The sequence below is a fragment of the Crinia signifera genome, chromosome 2 (genome assembly GCF_055691185.1).
Source record: "Crinia signifera chromosome 2, ASM5569118v1, whole genome shotgun sequence".
In the NCBI taxonomy this organism is placed as follows: domain Eukaryota; kingdom Metazoa; phylum Chordata; class Amphibia; order Anura; family Myobatrachidae; genus Crinia; species Crinia signifera.
In genome coordinates this window covers 84,245,121-84,258,951 of record NC_139218.1, presented here as the reverse complement: position 1 = coordinate 84,258,951, position 13,831 = coordinate 84,245,121, and the positions used below count along the sequence as shown (strand labels likewise).

At 43.1% G+C, this 13,831-nt stretch overlaps 1 protein-coding gene across 4 annotated transcripts in view; it reads left to right on the top strand.

The window, feature by feature from the left end:
* Positions 1 to 13,831, top strand: part of PCYT1B (phosphate cytidylyltransferase 1B, choline) — a 105,321-nt gene that overhangs the window by 53,025 nt on the left and 38,465 nt on the right. For all 4 annotated transcript variants that reach the window (XM_083172523.1, XM_083172522.1, XM_083172521.1 and 1 more), the window contains exon 2: positions 13,590 to 13,689. In XM_083172523.1, the coding sequence (XP_083028649.1) occupies positions 13,590 to 13,689 (100 nt within the window). The remainder of the gene's footprint in view (positions 1 to 13,589; positions 13,690 to 13,831) is intronic.

The following is a 13,831-nucleotide window of genomic DNA, read 5'->3' as shown; positions in this document are numbered from 1 at the left end:
AAGAGCTGTCCCTTGCGATGCGGTGCCGGCGCTGGACTTCCGGGTCTGTGACCCGGGAGTCCATCTGCGCATGCGCAGACCCCGGCGCCGGCCGCAGGGCACGCTGGGAGGGATCCGTGACGGATCCCTCAAACAGCGCTGCGGTAAGAAGCCCATAGGCTTCTGCAGGGATTCGCCAGCTTTAGCTGGCGATTCCCTCCGCAGCGCTGACACTGCGGAGGCGCCATATAGCATATAGAAATGCGGTAGAAACCCCGAAAACGGGGTTTTTACCGCATTTCTGCTATATAGCATCCCGCCCTTGGTATGTAGTAATGATAGTAAATTGAAATATTTGTTTATGCATTTGAATGTTGGACCATTGCGAGTGTTTCCGTATAAAGAACAAATTCACATTTTACTTATGATTCGTTCCATTTTTCACTTTGTTCCATTTTTATAGTCCTTCTAAATGAAGGAAATGGAAAAACCTTGCGAGTTATATCTGTAGTAAGTCTCTTTTATCCTTTTTTCTTCTCCTGATTACTAGTATGACCTTCAGGAGACAATAATTCCCTGCTGTGCCCGTCTTCCAGGAACTCCTGTTACTCCCTGGATTTTTTTTTTTGTAGAGTTCTGTTTTCAGTAATCGATTTTTCCATGGCCTCTGATTGAGCTGTAGTGTGTCTGGTTCCAAGTTAAATGCCCTGAGTCACTGTATAAAACACATATGAGCAATTTCTTTAGGTCATCGAAAGAATATAACAAAGCTGCCTATTGCAACAATCAGGAGTGGTATGTAGTAAAAATGTCTAAAAAAGAAATTCAACTGGCTACAGCTGTTTTTTCTATGGTTGCTATGAAAGTTTGTGGTTTATTTGCTAAGTGGCATGTTTTGCTATAAAATGTATTGCCTTTTTAAAGTTTAGGCTTAAACACACTGGGAAGCCTTCACTAGCTGCCCCTTAGTAAATAGGAAATAAATCCATTTGTTTTGGAGATACTAGATACTGTATCCTAGTGAAATTACTGTCTTGGTGTTTATTATTTTCCCTTTGTCAGTTACTTCAGGCAACCATTAATGATTTCTATTTCTGCCCTTTAATTTTACTACTGTGGCAATTATTGTCCCTCATGATGCATTAATCACTCAACTGGCTAATATTTTTTTTCAAAAATGTCTCTAAAGTTGCAGTTTTTTATTATCAGATTATGTAAATAATAGCTATTTAAACCCGATTTAGTATTTACTTTAATAAGAAATACACACACATACATTCACACACAACCACACACACATATACATACATAAATACATACATACATACCATAGGCGAATCTGAGGGGTGGTCCGGGGGTGCACCGTCTGTCTGACCTCTGCAGCTGAAGGTCGGCGATGCGCACTGCGAGGATTGAAAGCCTGGCTTGTGGCACACCAAAACTGTAAGTGTGACATTTGCAGGCAGCCTGTCCCCCCTGCCCTGCCTGTACTCTGAAAAAAAAAAAAAAAAAAAACATACACAGTATAAGTCACTTGCAGGCAGTCTGTGTCCCCCTGACCCTGGGTATATATATATATATATATATATATATATATAGTAACTATATATACATATATACGTGTATATATGTGTGTATATACATGGATACCTGGCCTAGGTGATTCCTTCTAGGAAGAGCTGAAAACTCCACATGTATGTACTGCGAGAAAAAAGTGGAACTCCAGGAATTGTAAAGTAAAAAACTTCTTTATGCGGTCTACTCAGTTTCAGGTCCTTGACCCGTCTTCAAGGACCCGAAACAGTGTAGACCGCATAAAGACATTACCGATCATCTTAGCCATGCTGTATAGATGCATCCAGGGAAAGAAATCTAGGGCTAAAAGTCAATTTTTAACTTTGATTTTTAAACAATTCGAAATTAAGAAATTAATCAGAAACTGAGAATCTTAATCTTTGCATCTGAACCTGATTTATCGATTTTGGTTAAGTATCAAGGAAGAAAAGGGGATTGTCACCAAAAATCACATTCTAGAAATAATATATAAGATTTTAATGAAATGCGATAGTTGCTTAAGCTGTAGTTTAGGTTCGTCTGTGTGGCTGTCCCCTTGTGCTGGGCATACTATATGGTGCATTACTGACAATAATATGCTTTCTAATGTGTCTATCTGGTCTAATGTGTGGTCATGCCACTACCCAGTGAGACCACACCCCTTTTTTTCCAGTACGCACCAATGGCACGCAGTCTCTCTACCTGACGTGTGGAATAGGGCATCAATGCTTTTGGTACTTGTGTATTATAGCGGTGCCCATCGCATCGTATACCATAAGGCATATGATGGTATGCGATGCGATATCGCGCGATGTTGTACAATGGCATACAATTTTAAAATTGTATGACATTGTATATGGCATAGAATGCCATACAATGCGATGGGATGCGATTATAAATTGTATAAGCACCCTAATGGGTGATTACAATGTTAAATGCACCCTAATGGGTGCTTACAATGTTAAATGCACCCCCACGCCACCCCCCACTATAAACGTGAACCCGAAGCGTGCCAAGCGTAGCGAGCCCGCGACTATCCACGTCGGCGTGGAGTTGATTTTATATAGTGCGGCGAGCGCAGCGAGCCACCGAGCCCAAAGCATGGCGAGCCCCGCGAGGGGACGCGCATAACTTCACTATTTAAAATCAACTCCACGCCGACGTGGATAATGGGGTTATGAAAAGGCCGTAGGACGCGTACCGTTGCCCATCGCGGGCTCGCTGCGCTCGCCATGCTTCGGGTTCATGTTTATAGTGGGGGGTGGCGTGGGGGTGCATTTTACATTGTAAGCAGAGTCGGCCTTAGCAAATATGATGCCCTAGGCAAGATTTTGGCTGGTGCCCCCTAGCACTGCCACTAGTTCCACCTCTGACCCTGCACCCCTTTCCCAGCACCATCATCACTCATCACAACAGTCATCATTTTGGTGCTCCTACCCTCTATATTTTTAAATAGAAATGATGCGCACATTTGGCGCGCATCCCAAAAAGGGGTGTGTTCTCACTGGGAAGGGGCATGGCCACAAAATAGCACCCCCAATTCAAATTATGCCACACAGTAGTGCAACTTTATGCACATTATATCATGCGATAGTGTCCCTTATTCACATTACATCACTTAGTAGTACCACTTAACCTTATATACTTTACTTCTCACGGTCGTGCCCATTATTTACATTACATCACAATGAATTGCTCTTTTTTCACATTAGACCACACAGTAGTGCCCATTCTATGTTACACCATACAGTAGAGCACCTTATACACATAATGCCACACATTAGTAATGCCTTTATACACATAATACCACACAGTAATATCCCTTACACATGACATACTGTACATTATTAATGTCCTTATAAATATAATGCGCATTACACATTATGCCAACCTTTATTAATGCCCATATACACATATAGCGACGTAGACATATGCCGTACATTATTAATGCTCTTATAAACATAATGCACCTTACACATTACGCCAACATTTATTAATGCCCTTATACACATAATGACACACGTAATGTCCCTTACACATACGTCGCACATTACTAATGCATTCATACACGGCACACATATGCCCCATACACATATGCCGAACACTATTGCACAACCAAACCACCCGCAGACAGCACTTACACAGCCGCTAACACTGTGACCTCTGCCTCTGCTTGAATACAGATGTTTCCTCATACATCTTGCCTCAATAGGCCATGCAGCTCCTGGCCAGTTCTGTTAACATCGGGCACCTTTTTTGCTGAAAATTCATCTTATTTGCATTGTTATGTGACCAGGACACACAAGCAGCTTCCAATAATTAAAATGATATGCAGCATGCCTATATTCTGTGTGTGACTATGGCTGTACCTGCATACAGAATGCTATGTTACAGTGATTTCCATGAATACATTATTTCATATGCAGATACAGCCTCACTCACACACAGAATATAGACATGCTGCATATCATTTTAATTAGCAGAAGCTGCTGGTGCCCCTAGACATTCCAAATGCCCTAGGCAGTTGCCTAGTTTGCCTATGCCTAGGGCCGGCTCTGATTGTAACCACCCATTTTTTTTTGTGTGTGTGTGTCCTTCACCAAAAAAGTGCCAGAACCAACCAAATGCCAGTCTGACTATGATCCCGTGCGAGATGAGCTTTGTTATTTTTAATTTAATATAGGTAATGATGTACAGTACAGTTGTATGTTGTTCTAATATTATTATATTTGTAAGAGCGTAGACTAGGTAGTAAGAGGAGTTATGAATAGTAAGGGGAGGAGTCTATGCCATTAGACTGATACTGACAGCAAGGTGGGCCTATATTTAGTCCCAGTCCAACCCTGCAGATGCAGATGTGCGCATGCACTGCGTATATCTACTGGCACTCTGCTGCAAGTGAGACACGTTTGCGGTAAATAGACTGTAAGCTGAAGAGGGATAAACCAGTATCTGTAATTTTCTACATATTTAAAATAGTTCATGCAGCCCATTGTACAATTTGCATTTTGGGCCTTATTCTGATTGCTTCACAACCAGAATTCGTTCGCACGGGGACTGATGGTGGCACTGTGAGCATTTCTGTGCATGTGCAAACGCAGAGTGCATGCATACACGGTGAACACATTTTTCTCCGGGTGCACGCACTCAAGACAGCGGACGGGGTGCGGAGAGAGCCAGCTGGGCATTCTCATGCTAATGAGGCCATGTCGCGGGTGCGGGCAGCTGACTTCTTACTTATTTAGCACCTTCTAGAAGATAATAGAATCTGATTGGTTGCCCATATCAACATTCCATCTTCAACAGAACTTCCATCTCAGTTAATATACCCCTATGTGTATATATCTAGCTCCTGCATTTGCTCATGCATTTCTGATTGTCTTTCCACTAATATTCCTCTACAGCTTTTAGTATCTTTTAAAAAATGAAAGTCAATTTTGCACATACTTTTCCCCCAAAAAATATAACCATATTCAGACAAATGAAGTCAAAGAATCAATTAAAACAACAATGGGCCTTCCTGGTGGTTTACTTAGAAAAAAAAAAAACTTTGTTAAGAAATAAAAGGTAGGCAGTGGTGTCAGAAGGAGGGTGTGGGGGTGTGGTCCACACCCAGATGGCATCCTCAAAATGAGTGAATCCAAAATGCTGGCTCCTTGGCATTGACAGCTGCCATGTGCTGCAGCGTGATATTCTCCCTCAGCCTCCGGATCCTGGGCCTTATTTTGGTTCATTCTTTCTGACAAAATCCTTCTTAGATGGACAAAACCATGTGCACTGCAGGGGGGGGGGGGGGGGCAGATGTAACATGTGCAGAGAGAATTAGATTTGGGTGAGTAATTTTGTTTCTGTGCAGGGTAAATACTGACTGCGGTACTCTTTACCTAGAAGGGCGCCCATCGCGGTGATCGCGGGCATCGCGGGTAGTACATTAACGGCACCCGCGATCACCGCGATTTCCCATAGGGTTCAATGTTAAATTTAGTGCTGACCGCGATTTTCCATTCAATGCTTCAATGGCCGCGATTTGGCCATAGGAATCAATGTTAAATGGGCTACAGAGCCCAAATAGGCACAATTAACCCTTAAATGTCCCCCCAAATTTTTCACGCCACCCCACGATCCACGCCAACCCGAAGCGTGGCGAGCGCAGCGAGCCCGCGAGGGGCGGCGGTACGCGTCCTCCGACCTTTTCATGCCCTACTATCCACGTCGGCGTGGAGTTGAGAATAGAATAGTGTGGCGAGCGCAGCGAGCCACCGAGGCCCGAAGCGTGGCGAGCGCAGCGAGCCCCGCGAGGGGACGCGGATACCTTCACAGTTATACGCGTCCCCTCGCGGGCTTCACAGGTGTCCGTGGCGACGCGGACACCTGTGAAGTCCGCGAAGGGACGCGTTTACCTGTGAAGGTATCCGCGTCCCCTCGCCACGCTTCGGGCCTCGGTGGCTCGCTGCGCTCGCCACACTATTCTATTCTCAACTCCACGCCGACGTGGATAGTGGGGGTATGAAAAGGTCGGAGGACGCGTACCGCCGCCCCTCGCTGCGCTCGCCACGCTTCGGGTTGGCGTGGATCGTGGGGTGGCGTTAAAAATTTGGGGGGACATTTAAGGGTTAATTGTGCCTATTTGCCCATTTAACATTGATTCCTATGTCCAAATCGCGGGCATTGAGGCATTTTACATTAAAATCGCGGCCAATCAGCCTTTTTAACATTGTTCCCTATGGGAAAATCGCGGTCATCGCGGGCACCCGATTTTTATGTACCCGCGATTTATCCGCGATGCCCGCGATGACCGCGATTTTTTACCCCCGACGCCCGCGATTCCAATCGCGGGCGCCGTTCTAGGTAAAGAGTACCCTGACTGCTTTATTTTTATACTGCAATATAGATCTCACTTTGAAGAAAAACCCCACCCAAATCTAGTTCTCTCTGCACATGTTACATCTGCCCCACCTGCAGTGCACATGGTTTTTTCCATCTAAGAAGGATTTTGTCAGAAAGAGTGAACTAGAATAAAGCTCCCTGTCATAGAATAGGAGCCAACGGTGCAAGTTCTAGTCTCCAGCAGCAGCCCACCCTCTGAGCTGCCCCTGGGGTGATGTTATCGGGGTTCTAAGGCCACCTCCTTTAGCCTGTGCCACCTCCCCTTTTTAGAGACATGTGAGGGGGATACAGAGTGTGAATTGGGTGTCATGAGAACGGATGACACCTCTAAAAATAGGAATACAATAAAACAATTATAACTTTTATTTAATTTTACTATTACATTTTCACTTTACTTTTGAGTGTAACAGAATTCCACCTATAATTTTCGTTTTACTTAGACTTCTCTTTTATTATTCATAAAATATACCACATATAAGAACCGGCTGTCAAACGCTCATAGATTATAATTCAACAGTAAAGCATAGTTGCCTGCTCTCCTGCATTCTGCAGGAGACTCCCTGAAATAGCAGCAATCTCCCTCTCTCCCTCATTAGTCTAGCAATCTCCCTAATTTCACCTAGCCCACATTTGGTAAAAAAGAATGAGAGATAAATACATTTACATTGAATCATCAGCACCATTTCCCAGCACTTTAATGAGTATAGTATCTCTAACTAACTGCTTTGGGGCACATCTACATTTGGATATAAGTCATTTAAAAAGATTCCTCTCAGATGTAGCAGTACACACCCACGCTTCTAGGTGCCACGTTCACAATCTCTTTTCACAATCTCTCCATATATGGAACTAGACACGACCTCTGGGTGGAGCATGACATGCCCCCTCAATGGGGCGCTGTGCAAAAATTCTATTACCAACTAAAATCTCCCTGAAACTAGTTTTCAAAAGTAGGCAAGTATATAGTAAAGCAAAAACTGAATGTACTGTAGCTACTTTGCTCATGTCTAAAATCAGGTCACTGCTATTAATAGAAAGCCATGGACAAAGTTTAATCATTTAACCCCTTCCCGACATTTGACGTACATTTACGTCATGGTCGGGATGTACTTCCTGACGCATGGCATAAATGTACGTCATGACTTTAAAGTGTCACCGCGTCTATTAACGCGGTGACAGAGGGACGATGGCTGCTGTCCCTGACAGCAGACATCTTCCCTTGTGGCCCAGGGGGGGCAGCGATGCCCCCCCCCATCGGCGATCGCTGTGATTGGCTGTTAAAATGTGAACAGCCAATTGCAGCGTTTTCTGTGTACCGGCGAATAACGGCGCTCGGTAATACAGGGATCGGTGGTGATTGGTGCTGTTAAGTACAGCACCAATCACCACCAGGTGTAAAGGGGTCACTGGTGGTCACCCCACCTCACCCCACCTGCCCCCAAGGCTGTGATTGGTCCGTCGGACCGACGGACCAATCACAGCCATTACACCTCACAGAAAATAACGGAGACAGCCCTGCAGCCGCCATTCCGGTCAGGAACAGCATGCAGAGCGGTCTCCGTGCCCATCTGTCCACTTATACTGACCTGATCAGCGTTGGTGGCATCCGTGCTGCCAGCTGCTGGTGCTTCCTGGTTGTTGGTGCTTCCTGCTTGGTGTGCTGCTGCTGCTGCTGCAGCGTCATTGTGTCATATAATATAATATTGTGTAATACAATTTTGTCTCTGCTGCCCCCTTTTTGTGCTGATCAGTATAAATTAACTGCTCAGCAACTTTTTTGGGGTGCAGGTTTTTTTTTATATATATACCCCGTCAGGTTGCCCCAAAAGTTGTGTGCCTGCTGCCCCTCACTGCTAATCAGTGTTGCATCACTGATCAGCAGTTTTTTTGTTTTTTTTTTAGGGTGCTGTGGGGTCTTTTTTAAAAAAATTTTTACACCCACGGTGATTTTGTGGGTGTCCTGTGGCCGCTGAGCGCTGATCAGTGACGTACATCACTTATCAGCATTTTTGGCACAGGGTTGATCTAATTAATTTTTTTGGATCAAATTCCTGTTGCCTTTGACTGATCAGCAGTTTTTTAAAAACATTTTTTTTGGAGGGTGTTGTGGGGTCTTTTTTTAAAAAATTTTTTACACCCACGGTGATTTTGTGGGTGTCCTGTGGCCGCTGAGCGCTGATCAGTGACGTACATCACTGATCAGCATTTTTGGCACAGGGTTGATCTAAATTTTTTTTTTGGATCAAATTCCTGTTGCCTTTGACTGATCAGCAGTTTTTAAAAAAAAAAATTTTTGGGAGGGTGTTGTGGGGTCTTTTTTTTATTATTTTTTTTACACCCACGGTGATTTTGTGGGTGTCCTGTGGCCGCTGAGCGCTGATCAGTGACGGACGTTACTGACCAACATCTGTGCTCAATTTTTGGCGCAGGAGCTTTTTTTTTTTCTTTGCACTTACACGTGTTAAAGCACTACATACACACTACATACCCCCCGTGTTGAAATAAAGTTTGTACCCCCCCTACACTATACACGTGTTGAAACACTACACTTACACAAACACAAAAATAATAAAAATGTCCCAATCATCCCAAAGACTGTTTTCAGCGGAGGAGGCATATGCCCTTATTGCCTCTGACACTGACACAGCCAGTGAAGTAAGCGATGAATTTGCATTCGTCTTAAGCTCCTCTTCCTCCTCTAGTGATGAGGGACCCCCTCAAAGACGCCCCCGTAGAGCAGCTGAGACCCCCCCAATGATTGATCCCGTATGGATCCCACCACCAGACAATTTTGAGCCCCAGGTTCCTGAGTTTTTGGCCAACCCAGGAATCCAATTTGATACTACAGGCCTCAAAGAAATTGACTTTTTCAAAGTCTTTTTCTCTGATGATTTTATAAATTTAATGGTGGACCAAAGTAATTTATATGCCCAGCAGTTTATTGCCCAAAACCCCACATCATCATTTGCTAGGTGGACCCCTGTAGATGAAGTAGAGATGATGACGTTTTGGGGTCTGGTGTTACATATGGGCATAGTTAAAAAGCCAGAAATTAGGCAATATTGGAGTACAGATGTTCTGTACAGCACCCCACTTCATCGTATGGCCATGACCCGGACTCGTTTTGAGACGATCCTTAAATTTTTGCATTACAACGATAATGCACAGTGCCCACCCAGAGATGATCCCACCTTTGACCGGCTATTCAAAGTCAGGCCGGTCATTGATCATTTCAGCGCCAAATTTGCTGAGATGTACATCCCCGAAAAATTCATTTGTGTAGACGAGTCACTTATACATTTTAAAGGAAGGGTTAAATTCCGCCAGTACCTTCCCAATAAGAGGGCAAGGTATGGCATAAAAATGTATAAGCTGTGCGAAAGTACCTCAGGGTACACCCACAGGATTAGGGTATATGAAGGGAAGGACACAAGAATTGAACCGCCAGAATGCCCCCCCTCCCTCGTAGGTGTTAGTGGAAAGATTGTCTGGGATTTAGTGCACCCCTTCCTGGATAAGGGTTATCACCTCTATGTGGATAACTTTTACACCAGCATCCCCCTGTTTAAGGCCCTTGGTTCAAGAGGTACAGCAGCTTGCGGTACTGTGCGCAAGAACCAAAGAGGCCTCCCAAAAACGCACGTTGCCCAATTACTGAGAAAGGGTGAAAGCAGGGCACAATCCACCGAAAATATGTTGTTGGTCAAATATAAGGACAAGAGGGATGTCCTTATACTGACAACAATTCACGGAGACAGTACCACCTCCGTCCCTGTACGAGGTACCAGTACCCACACCTCAAAACCTATTTGTATCCTAGATTACAATAAGTACATGGGCGGAGTGGATCTTTCAGATCAGGTACTGAAGCCGTACAGTGCCCTGCGGAAAACAAAAATATGGTATAAGAAGCTGGCCGTGTATATCATCCAGATGGCACTGTATAACGCTTACGTACTATTCTGTTCTACCAGCCAGACGGGGACATTTATGCACTTTCAAGAGGAAGTCATAAAGGGCCTAATATTTGGGAACCAGCAGGCAGAGGGCCCCAGTACTTCTAGTACTGGCCCCAGTACTTCTAGTACTGGCCCCCGTATTGTATCAGGGCAGCATTTTCCTAACGAAATCCTCTCCAATGGAAAAAAGGGCAGGACACAAATAAGGTGCAAAGTTTGCTATAAAAAGGGAATAAGAAAGCAAACTATTTTCCACTGTGAAACTTGCCCCGACAAACCCGGCCTATGTATGAAGGAGTGTTTTAAAATATACCACACATCTATGGATTATTAGGTTCATCATTTCACTGTGCTTCGGGGGTCTTGCTAATGCGACATATCACCCACCATTCATTCCACCAGAATCTGTGCTGCAAAATCCAAATATCACTCCTTCCCTTCGGAGTCTTGCCATGCACCCAAATGGTATTTTTTGGTCACATATGAGGCATTGCCGTACTCGGGAGAAATTGCGGCACAGATTTTGGGGTGCTTTGTCTCCTTCATTCCTTGTGAAAATGAAACATTTTGAGCCAGAACTGCATTTTTGTGTAAAAAAATGTAATTTTTCATTTTCACAGCCCAGTTGTACCAAAATTGGTGCAACCCCTGAAGTTTGAAATGTACACTATACCCCTAGATGAATTCCCTGAGGGGTGTAGTTTGCAAAATGGGGTCACTTGTGGGGGGGTTCCACTGTATTGGTGCTTCGGGGGTGTTGCTAATGCGACATAGCACCCACCATTCATTCCACCAGAATCTGTGCTGCAAAATCCAAATATCACTCCTTCCCTTCGGAGTCCTGCCATGCACCCAAATGGTATTTTTTGGTCACATATGAGGCATTGCCGTACTCGGGAGAAATTGCGGCACAGATTTTGGGGTGCTTTGTCTCCTTCATTCCTTGTGAAAATGAAAAATTTTGAGCCAGAACTGCATTTTTGTGTAAAAAAATGTAATTTTTCATTTTCACAGCCCAGTTCTACCAAAATTGGTGAAACCCCTGGGGGTTTGAAATGTACACTATACCCATAGATGAATTCCCTGAGGGGTGTAGTTTGCAAAATGGGGTCACTTGTGGGGGGGTTCCACTGTATTGGTGCTTCAGGGGTCTTGCTAATGCGACATAGCACCCACCATTCATTCCACCAGAATCTGTGCTGCAAAATCCAAATATCACTCCTTCCCTTCGGAGTCCTGCCATGCACCCAAATGGTATTTTTTGGTCACATATGAGGCATTGCCGTACTCGGGAGAAATTGCGGCACAGATTTTGGGGTGCTTTGTCTCCTTCATTCCTTGTGAAAATGAAAAATTTTGAGCCAGAACTGCATTTTTGTGTAAAAAAAATGTAATTTTTCATTTTCACAGCCCAGTTGTACCAAAATTGGTGAAACCCCTGGGGGTTTGAAATGTACACTATACCCCTAGATGATTTCCCTGAGGGGTGTAGTTTGCAAAATGGGGTCACTTGTGGGGGGGTTCCACTGTATTGGTGCTTCGGGGGTCTTGCTAATGCGACATAGCACCCACCATTCATTCCACCAGAATCTGTGCTGCAAAATCCAAATATCACTCCTTCCCTTCGGAGTCCTGCCATGCACCCAAATGGTATTTTTTGGTCACATATGAGGCATTGCCGTACTCGGGAGAAATTGCGGCACAGATTTTGGGGTGCTTTGTCTCCTTCATTCCTTGTGAAAATGAAAAATTTTGAGCCAGAACTGCATTTTTGTGTAAAAAAATGTAATTTTTCATTTTCACAGCCCAGTTGTACCAAAATTGGTGAAACCCCTGGGGGTTTGAAATGTACACTATACCCCTAGATGAATTCCCTGAGAGGTGTAGTTTGCAAAATGGGGTCACTTGTGGGGGAGGTTCCTAACTTTTAGCATCTTATGGTGCCTAGAATCCTACATGGTGCCTAAAAAATAATCTCATAAAAAGGAGGCTCCAAAATCAAGTAGGTGCTCCTTCTATTATGAAGCCTATGATTTGGTCAACGTGCACACTAGGGCCACATATAGGATATTTATGAAAACAAAAGAATTGGGGGAATCAATTTTTAGTCACATTTCTCTAGTAAAATCTACTGTGTTCATTAGAAAAATGTATTAAAATTAAAAATCTGCTAAAAAAATGAAATTTTGAAATTTCACCTACACTTTGTTTTAATTCCTGTGAAACACCTAAAGGGTTAACAAACTTCCAAAATGCTGTTTTGAATACTGTGAGGGTGCAGTTTTTGAAATGGCATCATTTATGGGGGTGTCTCACATACAAGTCCCTCAAAGTCACATCAGAACTGAACTGGTCCCTAAAAAAATCAGTGTTTGAAATTTTCTTGAAAATTTGAGAATTTGCTATTCATATTTTAAGCCTCCTAGTGTCCAAAAAAATTAAAAGGAGGTTGAAATAATAATGGCAACATAAAGTAGACATTTTGGGGGAAATTAACTAAAGGAAATGTGTAAAAAATAGGTGTAAAAATAGGTGTATTTGTACCCAGAAATACACTTATTTTTGACATTTTCTATCCCGAAAATATGGCAATTCGTATTGATAGCACATCAATACGAATTGCTGTATTTTCGGGATAGAAAATGTCAAAAATAGGTGTATTTCTGGGTACAAATACACCTATTTTTACACCTATTTTTTACACATTTCCTTTAGTAAATTTCCCCCATGGTCTTTGTTAGTTATTAACTATTTTGAGTGGTATGATTATTTGTCTCACAAGCAGAAAATTTAACATTTTGCAAATTGCAAAATTTTCAATTTTTTTACGACATTTTGGTATTTTTCACAAAAAAAAAAACAGACTGTATCGACCAAAATTTACCACTAACTTAAAGTACAATGTGTCACGAGAAAACAATCTCAAAATCACTGGGATAAGTAAAAGCAATAAAAAGTTATCCCCACATAAAGTGATACATGTCAGATTTGAAAAAAAGGGCTCTGTCAGGAAGGCAAAAACAGGCTGCGGCGGTAAGGGGTTAAACCCCAGCTATACTACAGTTTTATGGTATCAAGCTTGTTTTGAAACAATGATGTTGTTGTAATATTTATTGCTATATGCACAAGAAATAATTATAAGCACCTTGAGTACTATTGAGGAAAGAGCGCTATATAAATACAATTATTATTTACTCTGTTGTGTTTTAGACTCTTGCCGCACCTGCTCCGTTTGCTGAAGAAACAAGCTGCAAATGTGACGCTCCACATGAGAAACTAACCATTGCTCAGGCCCATTTAGGAACTCCGGGTGAGTCACACGGTTGTTGAGTATTAAAATGGAGTCATTTTGGAGAAGTAATATGCAATATCCTTATACATTTGGTGCATCTGATTTATTACTACAATGGTTTATCTATGAAATTGTAGGATTTCTCCTGGACTATAGGAGT